We start from the raw sequence: 12787 nt of genomic DNA, 5'->3' as shown, positions 1-12787 counted from the left end.
TATCACTTTGAGTTGCACACATAGATTACCACTCTGATCTTCCAAAGACCAATTTTAGAAACATAGAAAACCTACAGCACAATACAGGCCCTTCAGCCCACAATGCTGTGCCGAACATGTACTTACTTTAGAAATTTCCTAGGGTTACCCATAGCCATCTATTTTTCTAAGCTCCATGTACCTATCCAGTAGTCTCTTAAAAGACCCTATTGTATCTGCCTGTCGGAGAAATTTTAGGAACTGCACTCAGACACGGAGGAGATCGCTTCAACCCACGTGATACCATAGGGAACTCTTCCCTAAGAGCGAGGTATCAGAGTTCCGAAAACAGCTTCAAGTACAGCTTCATTTATACAGTTGAGTACATATCAGTAAGCACTGCAAGCAGCGGGTATCGGTTAGTTATCAACTGTTCACGCACTCAAGATCACAGCACATTCCATTGATGAGACAGTGGGATGCAGGCCTTGGGGTTTAAATCAAAAGAGGAGGACAACATTCACAGTCAGTTCTGATACATGACCTTTGTGCAGACACACAATACATTCTGTTGCACTTTAATCACGATAAGGAAGCCCCTCTAGCAGAAATATGCTGATGTGTGATAAAGAATTACAAAAACAGGGACAGACTGGTGCGTTTGGTTCCCCCCCACTCTCACCTTTCACAAGCTTCAGACATTTATTCCATTTAGTCCATTTTAACCCTTTGATGCTTGAAAATTCCTCCACAATTTTAGAAACATAGGAAACCTACAGCACAATACAGGCCCTTCAGCCCACAGTGCTGTGCTGAATATGTACTTACTTTAGAAATTTCCTAGGGTTACCCATAGCCATGTATTTTTCTAAGCTCCATATACCTATCCAGTAGTCTCTTAAAAGACCCTATTGTATCCGCCTCCACCACCGTCACCGACAGCCCATTCCACGCATTCACCACTCTCTGCGTAAAAAAAATTATCTGACGTCTCCTCTGTACCCACTTCCAAGCACCTTAAAACTGTGCCCTCTCATGTTAGCCATTTCAGCCCTGGGAAAAAGCCTCTGACTATCCACACAATCAGTGCCTCTCATCATCTTATACACCTCTATCAGGTCACCTCCTATTCTCCGCCGCTCCAAGGAAAAAAGGCCGAGTTCATTCAACCTATTCTCATAAGGTATGCTCCCCAATCCAGGCAACATCCTTGTAAATCCCCTCTGCACCCTTTCTATAGTTTCCCCAACCTTCCTGTAGTGAGGTGACCAGAACTGAGCACAGTACTCCAAGTAGGGTCTTTGACCAGGGCCCTATATAGCTGTAACAGTACCTCTTGGCTTTTGAACTCAATCCTACGGTTGATGAAGGCCAATGCACAGTATGCCTTCTTAACCACAGAGTCAACCTGCGCAGCAGCTTTGAGTGTCCTGTGAACTTGGACCCCAAGGTCCCTCTGATCCTCCACATTGCCAAGAGTCTTACTATTAATACTATATTCTGCCATCATATTTGACCTACCAAAATGAACCACTTCACACTTATCTGGGTTGAACTTCTTCTACCACTTCTCAGCCCACTTTTGCATCCTATTAATGTCCTGCTGTAACCTCTGACAGCCCTCCACACTATCCACAACACCCCCAACTTTTGTGTCATCAGCAAATTTACTAACCCATCCCTCCACTTCCTCATCCAGGTCATTTATAAAAATCACAAAGAGAAAGGATTCCAGATCAGATCCCTGAGGCACACCACTGGTCACTGACCTCCATGCAGAATATGACCCATCTGCAACCACTCTTTGCCTTCTGTGAGCAAGCCATTTCTGGATCCACAAAGCAAGGTCTCCTTGGATCCCTTGCCTCCTTACTTTCTCAATAAGCCTTGCATGGCGTATGCAAATGCCTTGCTGAAATCCATATACACTACATCTACGGCTCCACCTTCATCAATGTGCTTAGTCACATCCGCAAAGAATTCAATCAGGCTCGTAAGGCATGACCTGCCTTTGACAAAGCCATGCTGACTATTCCTAATCATATTATGCCTCTCCAAATGTTCATAAATCCTGCCTTTAGGATCTTCTCCATCAACTTAAGAACCACTGAAGTAAGACTCACTGGTCTATAATTTCCTGGTCTATCTCTACCCCCTTTCTTGAATAAGGGAACAATATCTGCAACCCTCCAATCCTCCGGAACCTCTCCTGTCCCCATTGATGATGCAAAGATCATTGCCAGAGGCACAGCAATCTCTTCCCTCGCCTCCCACAGTAGCTTGGGGTACATCTCGTCCGATCCAGGTGACTTATCCAACTTAATGCTTTCCAAAAGTTCCAGCACATCCTCTTCCTTAATACCTACATGCTCAGGCTTTTCAGTCCACTATAAGTCATCCCTACAATCGCCAAGATCCTTTCTCGTAATGAATACTAAAGAAAAGTACTCATTAAGTACCTCCGCTATCTCTGGTTCCATACACACTTTTCCACTGTCACACTTGATTGGTCCTATTCTCTCACGTCTTATCCTCTTGCTCTTCACATACTTTTAGAATACCTTGGGCTTTTCCTTAATCCTGCTCGTCAAAGCCTTCTTATGGCCCCCTCTGGCTCTCCCAATTTCATTCTTAAGTTCCGCCCTGCTGGCCTTATAATTTTCTAGATCTCTATCATTACCTAGTCTTTTGAACCTTTCGTAAGCTCTTCTTTTCTTCTGGACTTGATTTTCAACAGCCTTTGTACACTGCAGTTCCTGTACACTACCATCCTTTCCCTATCTCATTGGAATGTACCTGTGCAGAACGCCATGCAAATATCTCCTGAACATTTGCCACATTTCCCTGAGAACATCTGTTCCCAATTTATGCTTCCAAGTTCCTGCCTGATAGCTTCATATTTCCCTTTACTCCAATTAAATGCTTTCCTAACTTGTTTGTTCCTATCCCTCTCCAATGCTATGGTAAAGGAGAATTGTGATCACTATCTCCAAACTGCTCTCCCACTGAGAGACCTGACACATGACCAGGTTCATTTCCCAATACCAGATCAAGTACAGCCTCTCTCCTCTTGTAGGCTTATCGACATATTGTGTCAAGAAACCTTCTTGAACACACCTAACAAATTCCACCCCATCTAAACCTCTCACTCTCGGGAGATGCCAATCAATATTGGGGAAATTAAAATCTCCCATCACGACAACCCTGTTATCCTGATAACCCAGCAATTTTGTCCCTTTTTGTCCCTTGCTGCCTTTTTGCTCTTAAAATATCTGTAGAAGCCCTTAGGATCTTCCTTCACCTTGTCTGCTGGAGCAATCTCATGTCTTCTTTTAGTCCTCATGATTTCGTCCTTAAGTGTTCTCTTGCATTTCTTATACTCAAGTACCTCATTTGTTACTGCTTGCCTATAGCTTGTATGCACCTTCGTTTTCTTAACCAGGGCGTCAGTATTTCTTGAAAACCAAGGTTCTATAAGCTTCCAGTCGACGTTTCAGGCCGAGACCCTTCGTCAGGACTGAAACGTCGACTGTACCTCTTCCTAGAGATGCTGCCTGACCTGCTGCGTTTACCAGCAACTTTGATGTGTGTTGCTTCTATACTTGTATACTGATTAAGGAAACTTACCTGAATACATTTAACAAACTCTTTCCCATACAGTCTTATTACAGTTTGGGAGTCACAGCCAATGTGTGGAAAGTTAAAATCACCTACTATAATGACCTTATGTTTCTTGCAAGTCTGTAGTCGCTTTACAAATTTGCTCCTTTAAATCCTGCAGACTTTAGGGTGGTCTATAATATAATCCCATTAGCATGGTCATCCCTTTCTTATTCTTCAGTCCTACCCGCAAAGCCTCACTAGACGAGCTCTCCAGTCTTTCCTGACTGAGCATTACCGTGACATTTTCTCTGACTAATAATGCCACCCTTCGCTCCTTAATCCCTCTTATCGCATCTAAAACAATGAATCCCGGAATACTGAGCTGCAGGTACTACCCCTCCTACATCCAAGTCTCACCAACGGCTACGATATCATAATTCCATGCCCTAAGCTCATCCGCCTTTCCTACATTATTCCTTGCATTGAAATATACACAACTGAGAACATTAGTCTCACTATGCTCAACCTTCTCATTCCTGACTTTGTATGTAGGCATAACAGCATCTTTCTCCACAACTACTCCACTATATGTTCTGGCAATCTGGTTCCCACTCTCGTGCAACTCTAGTTTAACCTTCCGTCCCCCCACCCCATGCAGCACTAACCAACCTTCCCACTAGGATATTAGTCTCCCTCCAGTTCAGGTGCAAACAGTCCCTTCTGTACAGGTACCACTTTCCATGGAAGAGAGCCCAATGGTCCAAAATTATGAAGCCCTCCCTCCAGCACCAGTTCCTTAGCAACTGCTAAGATATGTATAGCACTTAAACCTGCCACACAAGCACAACCCACAGAGATTTAAGAGGTGGTTAAGATGCACATTTCTGGATGGACTATGCATGGCATCGGTAAAGGAAATGTGACTAATGGGTAGTGAGATGAGTGTCAAACCTCGAGGCATAAAAAGGTGCCCAAACTGGTTTTCCTGTAAATTGTAAACAAAATATGAAAATTATCTGGCATAATTTTTGTGTGGATCAAGCGGCTGCTCCTGATCTGAAATATCATGCTGATGGATGATGAGTACAACTTTCCCTCGGCAGAGATGTGACGTTGGGGACACTTCAATATGAAACAATTATATTTCACGTTACATACTACTTTTTTGTATAAATAAAGTTCTAGAAAAACAATTGAATAATGAATCAAAAATATAAAACCATATAGTTGTTAGCTGCAAAGTAATGGATCTTCGGTGGCACGGTTCGATCCCACAGAGGATGCTGGGGATTGCACGCAGCTCTACTGGAGACTGTTGATTAAAAATATATATTTCATTCTGACACTTGACGGCAGAAGTTTGGCAGATGGTGTTGAGAACTCCAGCAGGAAGATTGCATTGGTAACAGGACTTGATAGAAATGTATGCAGTATTGATCAGGGAGGATGTGGAGAGCTGTTTCCTCTTGCGGGAGAGTCTGGATTGAGGGTCATCCATTTAAGACAGAGATGAAGCATATTTTTTCTTAGAGTTGTGATTTTAGAACTTTTCCTTGAAGGGTGGTTGAAACGGAGTTTTTAAAACATTTTTAAGGCAGAAATAGGACAGGTAAATACAGTATTTACTTTGCAAAGGATATGGAAAGTCACCAATCAACAGGAATAGGGAGTTAACCATCAGGCTTTTAAACAAAAAGAGATAGCTGCACTCATTTAAGGACTCTGTTGTATTGTTATTTCATGCTCGTTATTTGTTGCTATTTATTTATATCTGCATTTGCACAGTTTGTTTACGGCTTATAGTTCCTGATGTTTACTGTTTACAGTTACTGTTCTATAGATTTGCTAAGTATGCCCACAAAAAAAGAATCTTAGGGTTGTATCTGGTGACCTGTTCTGTATGTACTCTGATAATAAATTGAACTTTGAACTTTATTAAGTTATCAGTGAGTCCTTAAATGAGTATAGCTATCTCCATTTGTTCAAAAGCCTAATGGTTAACTCCCTAATCCTGTTGATTAGTTCTTAGAAACAGTAGAATATCTTGCTGAAATTAACTGTCACTTTCCAGGTCACAAAGGATCTAGCCACACACACTTTTCTCTTCAGATACAGCGGCAGTTCTGACAGCTAAAACACCTTTCTGTTTGGCCTCACTGGTCATTGTTCTTTTCCTTTGGTGATTTTCCAGGTGAACCTTGTGCTGGAAGATGGCAGGTCCCTGGGCTTGATGGTGCGAGGTGGTGCAGAGTATGCCCTGGGAATTTACATTACCGGTGTGGACCAGGGATCTGTAGCAGAAGCCTCTGGCTTGAAGGTATTTTACATTGCATACCAAATTTTCCAGAGAGGAAGAGCCCATGTATGTCGAGCTGTATTGATCCCAATGACTCACCCAATCGAGGATGTTGAGCTTTTGTCCCATCACAGAATATCTTTAGGAGTTTGGTTTCATGTCTTGATATTGTAAGGTCATTCCTGGAGTTTCCCACATTGGCGTTCTTCTGGTCACTTTGGAGGACACCAGTGGCTGTATTTCTTTTCTACTGCAGTCAGTGATCGGTGCTCTCCCTGGCATGTTACATCACTCCATGAACCTGAGTTTACAAAAGTAATATCTCATTTAGAACTAAGCACCTCCCACACTTCAACATTAACATAAGAGATTCTACAAATGCTGGAAATCCAGAGCAACACCCTCAAAATCCTGGAGGAAATTAGCAGGTCTGGCATCATCTATAGAGAGGGATAAAGAGTCAACCGTGGTGAAGGGTTTCAGGCTGAAACCCTTTACCAGGACTGAGTTCAGCATTCTGTCCATCTACAGTGATCTACCAGTTCAGACCAGGCCAGAGGGGCCCAGCCATCTCAAAGTAAGCAAGACAGGCAATAAAGGATCTCTGCTGCTCAGTGAGGAATGTGACCTTAGTTCAGTGCCGGCATTTGCATCATACTTCTGGCAACCCAGTCAGGTGGGAAGTCCATTTAGTCAACAGTGTTTCTCCTTATAGAAACTATGGTCTCTTTTATTAAATAAGGAAATGGGGTTAATCATGTCTGAGTAAATATGCCCCATAGTAATTGCCTGGATTTACTTTGACAGTGGGACTTCTGGGAATTTAAGATTTAAGAAGATTAGCTTTATTTGACACATGTAAATTGAAACATACAGTGAAATGCATCACTTGCGCCAACAACTGATTGTCTGAGTATCAGCCCACAAGTGTTGCCATGCTTCTGGTGCCAACATAGCATGCCCACAACTTACTAACCTAACTTGTACATCTTTGGAATTTGGAAGGAGCACACAGAGGAAGCTCATGAGGTCACAGGAAGAACAATATAAACTCTTCACAGACAGTGGCACAAATTGAACCCAATCTTACAGGTTTTGCTCTGAAATGTTACACTAACCTCTCTGCTACCATGCTGCCCAATTTGTCTATACACAGACTAGTTGGGATGTCCAGCTGTAGGTGAACTTCCTCACTGGCAATCATCACATTGTTGTTTTGATCTCCTAAACAAAATCAGGGATCACCAAAGGCTTCTGGTGGAGAGAATCATTCAGGATCCAGATGCCTTGCTGCAATTTACTGTGTAGGGTAAATACTCGCTTCCAGTGTTCAGTGCGGTTGAACCTCCTGCGCTGACCACACCACTTCACATTCTTTCTCCTGGGTGATTCCATTTATGGGATCTATCGGCCTATCACCAGTAAGTTTCTCTTCATGCTACAGATGGCACAACATAAAGTAAAACCGCATCATTATTCTGTGACATACAGTACAAACCTAATGCTGGAAGCACTCAGCAGGTCAGGCAGTATCTGTGGAAAGAGAAATCAAGTTAATGTTTTAGGTTAGAGACCCTTTGATTTTCACTCATCTACTGTTGTGTGAGTGATTTTGTGTGGAATTGGACAGATCCCAAGGCTGGAACACTACAAAGCTACAGATAAAAGTCACTTAAAGCACAGGTCTTTAAAGAGCATGTACTGTACAAGCATGAGGGATGACGTGAATGTTAAGTCATCTTCACTTAAACTTGATTGACTTGAGAGTAAAGCCATTATCCTATTCCATTATCTTAAACTAATCAGCCTCTCTACACTTAAAAACTAAAGAGGTAGTCTTTATATTATTTATAGATCAGTATGAGTGATTTGCTAGCATTTTCTTTAGGAAACACTTGAAATATGGCTTTCTTACTGACCAGCGAGGGCGCATCAGCATTGTGGCAACAGGTTCTTTCAACAAAGCATTGAATTTTGATTTCACAGTTTTCAGCAGATGAGTCTACATGCATCAATGAAACCATAATAATCAAAATACATACTAGACATTTACCAAGGTTTTGATTGTTGCCCCCCTCCCTCAACCTCCTACCTTCCTCATCACCTGGTCTCACCTATCACCTGCAACTTGCACTCCTTCCCCTCCCCTTCTTATTCTGGCTTCTGCACCCTTCCTTTCTAGTCCCCATTTGGCCCAAAATGTCAACAGTTTACTCCCCTCCATTATTTCTGCCTGACCTGCTGTATTCCTCCAACATTTCGTGTGTGTTAGAACATAGAAATCTACAGCACATTATAGGTGCTTCGGCCCACAATGTTGTGCTGAACATGTGTCCAGGCCCTGATCTTCACAGATTAATGTTGGCGTGGATAAGTGGACAGACAGCAACTCTGACCCAACCACCAGAAGTTAGGTATGAAATTCCCCTTGGAATCTATGCTAAATGAATCTGGTATCTTCACACTGTGCACTCAGAAGATCAGGAAAAGGTGGGTAAATTGGTGTCGGAGGTGAGGATAGAAGAGTTCGGCTGTGTCTGGAGCTGAACTGTATCACAAACTAGAATCTCCATGGCTGTGTAATAGCAGCTGTGACCCAGCATCTCAACCGCTCAATAATTTATCTTTAGGCTTGTTCAAAGGGCTTCCAGATCCTGATATTAAGTGATGTTATGACTGTTCAAATTCCATTAGTACATTTGGAAATCCTCTTACATAAAGGTTTCAGCAGTTCATTACATTTTCTGGAATGATTATGTGCAATATGTGATTGAGGTTTATCTGACACAAACGTGGCTGTGTCACCATTGCAGACAGAGCGAAGTACATCTTTTCTAAACTCATTAGAAGTACTTAGTCTTCAAAATCCTACCAAAGTTCTTGAACTAATCTCTTCATGGTGTGTAACGTACATAAAAGCAAATGCAGCGATGTTGTTGGTTGGAAGGTCCCAACATCGTGCAGTTGGAATCAGAGGCATCCAGTCCTGGTTTTATTCAATGTTAGCCACCCCAGCCCCTCACTGAATACTGCTATCATACTGGTCTAAAGCCAAACATCCAACCACCGCTACTCCTGATCAGCATCCATCAATGTCATCCAAAGTCCAATTCTTCTCACCCCTGCTATCCTGATCCCCCCTCCCACCATAATCCATAGCCCGTTGAGTGTCTCTGCTGTGCACCAAGTTGGTTAAAACATGATCTTTGTTCACATAAAGTCTGCAGTTCCATTTGTTTTGCACATCACAATTCGGGCCTTGTGTGTTTGATCTAAATACTGGCTTGTTTTGTGATGTCTGTCAATCTGCCCTGTTCTTAGTGGTTTTATCAATAGCAGCGACCTTAAGTGTGCCCAGAGTGGGTCTTGGAGGCATGTGGGACTAAGTTCCTGTCAACCTGCAGTGACCATGCAGGGATAAAAGGTCCATGAGAGATGGGAGCTGCAGACACACAGCACAGAATCTTATTCAACAGAATGCTGAACAACTTCAGCAGCCCCATTCCTAAATTTTCCCTTCAGCAATTAGACTAGAGCACTGATATTCCCCACTAGTGGTTCTGTTATGTGATTAATTTCAGCAGTCGGGAAGTCATATCAGTCTAAGTCATCATGAGACTTTTCTTCATTAGGTTGGAGACCAGATCATAGAGGTGAATGGAAGGAGTTTTCTCAATATTCCCCATGATGAAGCTGTGAAAATCCTCAAGTCATCTCACCACCTCATGTTGACGGTAAAGGATGTTGGGAGGTTGCCCCATGCCCGTACTGTGGTGGACGAGACCAACTGGATCAGTGGCCCAGAAATGAATAAGACTGCTGGAAAAGGGTAGGCTAGAGCTTCCTTTCATTATGTTCATCCATATACATTCAGTGGCCTTCTGTACTTAGTAAAGTGGCCACTGAGTATATGTTTGTGGTCTTTTGCTGCTGTAGCATATCCACTTCAAGGTTTAACATATTGTTTACTTAGAGATGCTCTTCTACACACTACTGCTGTAATGCATGGTTATTTGAGTTACTGAGGCCTTCCTGCCAGTTTGAACCAATTTGGCCATTCTCCTCTGACCTCTCTCGTTAACAAGGGATCTTTGCCCTCAGAACTGCTGCTCACTTGACGTTTGTTTTGTTTCTCACACCATTCTCTGTAAACTCTAGAGACTGTTGTATGTGAAAATACCAAGTAATCCGCACTTTCTGAGATACTCAAACCATCCTATCTGGCACCAACAATCATTACACAGTCAAAGTCACTTAGATCACATTTCTTCCCCATTCTGATATTAGGCGTGAAGAAGAACTGAACCTCTTGACATATCTGCTTGCTTTTATGCATCGAGTTGCTGCCACGTGATTGGCTAATTCGATATTTGCATTAACAAGCTGGTGTAGCTTATAAAGTGGCCACTTAGTGTAATTGGAGTCATAGAAAAGTACAGCACAGAAACAGGCCCTTTGGCCCATCATTTAAACTACCTACCCCCATTGACCTGCACCAGGACCATAGCCCTCAATACCGCTACCATCCATGCACCTATCTAAACCTTCCTCAAACATTGAACCACTTGTGCTGGCAGCTCATTCCACACTCTCATGACTCGCTGAGTGAAGAGTTCCCCTCATGTTCCCCTTAAACATTTTACCTTTCACCCTTAACCTATGACCACAGGCTGTAGTCCCACCCAACTTCAGTGGAAAAGGCCTACTTGCATTTCCCTATCTTTATCCCTCATAATTTTGTATACCTCTATCAAATCGCCCCTCAATCTTCTACATTCGAAGGAATGAAGTCCTAACCTGTTCAACTTTTCCCTTTAACTCAGGTGGTCCAGTCCCTGGAGCAGTCTTGTAAATTTTGTCTGTACTCATTCAACCTTATTTATATCTTTCCTGTGGTAGGTGACCAAAACTGCACACAATACCCCAAATCAAGCCTCACCAATGCCTTATACAACTTCAACATAACATCCTATCTCCTGTATTCAATACTTTGAGTTATGAAGGCTAATGTGCCGAAAGCTTTTTTAATGACCTTATCTACATGTGATGCCACTTTCATTTACTTTATGGGCTGATTGTAAGTAATTGATCTTTGAGTGCTGAAGCTGGAGGAATGCTAGTTTGCTAGAAAGCTATGTGTACTGTATAGCCTACATTATAATAAAGGACTACTTTACATTTTAATAACACGTCGTTGCATGCACTATTAGACGCTTATTGATTTGTATGTGTGTGCCGAGTTCGGTTTCTGCCAGTAAAGAACCATGAAACTTAGCTCCCGTCTCCAGCGTTTTTATTAATAGCGTTGTTGTGTAACCAGGCCACATACACAACAAATTGGCGACGAGGTTAATGAACCTACATCTTAATGGAACGCCGGGTTTCAGTCAATAATGACACTCGAAGGAAGAGCGCGAGGAACGAGCCAAGGAGCGGGAGAAGGCGGCAGAGCGAGGCTGTGAGTTCAAAAGAAAACAGAAGCACAGCCGGGGTCGGGAACATCAGGAGACAAGAGACACAGTCGGAGCCACAGCACGTCCAGGCGAGACCACAGCCGGCGCTGACCCCCAGGGGCTGAGGGTCTGCCTGCCCCAGAGAGGAGATAAAAAGGAGCGACACACGCATCTAGACGGAGTGCGCTCGTGGTGCTAGCAAAATGGTCACGTGAGTCAAAAAGAAAACAAGGGGAAAACGGGGCTAAATTAACATAACAAAGGTGGCGATGATTGGAACCATTACAGCATTTGATAGTGGCATTGAAGACTGGGCAACTTACATTGAGAGAGTGGAGTTATATTGTGAGGCTAACAGTGTAAAATGATGAAAAGAAAGCCAGTGTCTTACTCAGTATTAGGGGAGCAAAAACATACGGGCTGCCTTGGAACTTGTTAACCCCTGAAAAGCCAGCTAACAAAACGTTCAAGCAATAATAGGTACTCTCCAACAGCATTTAAACTCCAAACCACTGGTCATTGCTGAAAGATTTAAATTCCACAATCGGAATCAGAGCAAAAATGAAAGCATTTCTGAATATTGTGCTGAATTGCATAAATTATCAGAACATTGTCAATTTGGAGCTGGTCTATCGGATGCATTGAGGGACAGGTTAGTGTGTGGCATGCACTGTGAAACCACACAGAAGAAGCTCCTGTGTGAAAGAGACCTTACATTAGAGAAGGCGCTGAACATTGCAATATCAACGGAAATAGCAGCATTGGGTGCTTCCAAGATACAACAAAAATCTCTGGAATATGCTACCAATAAGATGTCACTGCACAGAAATGGAGGAAAGAATTGTTACCGTTGTGGGAGCAGGTCACATGACCCTGAGGACTGTTGGTTTAAAGACAAAGAATGCAGTAACTGTGGCAAACAAGGCCACATTGGCAGAGTATGCAAAGCTAGTAAACAGCAGAAAAAGGACAAAATACAGAGAAGCAAGAAACCCCAGAAAGGAAAACACAACAATGTACACAAAATGAAAGAAAAGCAGTTCTATGAAAACAACTCAGACAAAAGTGAATTGTCTTGTCTGCATCCTCACAGCGTGAAAGAGACAGATGGCCAGAGAGTAATATGGATCACGCCACAAGTGGCAGGTGTGAGACTGAAAATGGAGTTGGACACAGGCTCAGCTTGAACATTGATCTCTGTACACGACTACGAACAACTGTTTTCCCACATACCTCGGAAACGAACTAAACTACTGCTAAAGACTTACACAGGACAGGAAGTGTGTCCTAAAGATAAAATTAAAGTGACAGTGACCTACAGAGACAAAACACAGCAGCTGAACCTCTGTGTACTGAAAAATGGAGGACCATTGTTGCTGGGACATGAATGGCTCAGGAAAATCCAGTTGGATTGGCACACCATCAAGGTACTAGATGTGTCAACAAAGGAGGGCAG

At 42.8% G+C, this 12787-nt stretch overlaps 1 protein-coding gene across 4 annotated transcripts in view; it reads left to right on the top strand.

Moving 5' to 3' along the window:
* LOC134359726 (whirlin-like) overlaps nt 1–12787 on the top strand; it is a 261112-nt gene that overhangs the window by 107143 nt on the left and 141182 nt on the right. For all 4 annotated transcript variants that reach the window (XM_063073258.1, XM_063073257.1, XM_063073256.1 and 1 more), the window contains 2 exons: nt 5774–5899; nt 9511–9707. In XM_063073258.1, coding sequence (XP_062929328.1) covers nt 5774–5899; nt 9511–9707 — 323 coding nt within the window. The remainder of the gene's footprint in view (nt 1–5773; nt 5900–9510; nt 9708–12787) is intronic.

This window comes from Mobula hypostoma, chromosome 21 (genome assembly GCF_963921235.1).
Source record: "Mobula hypostoma chromosome 21, sMobHyp1.1, whole genome shotgun sequence".
Taxonomy (NCBI): domain Eukaryota; kingdom Metazoa; phylum Chordata; class Chondrichthyes; order Myliobatiformes; family Myliobatidae; genus Mobula; species Mobula hypostoma.
Note: the sequence above shows the minus strand (reverse complement) of the source record. Positions and strands in the feature narration are given on the sequence as shown.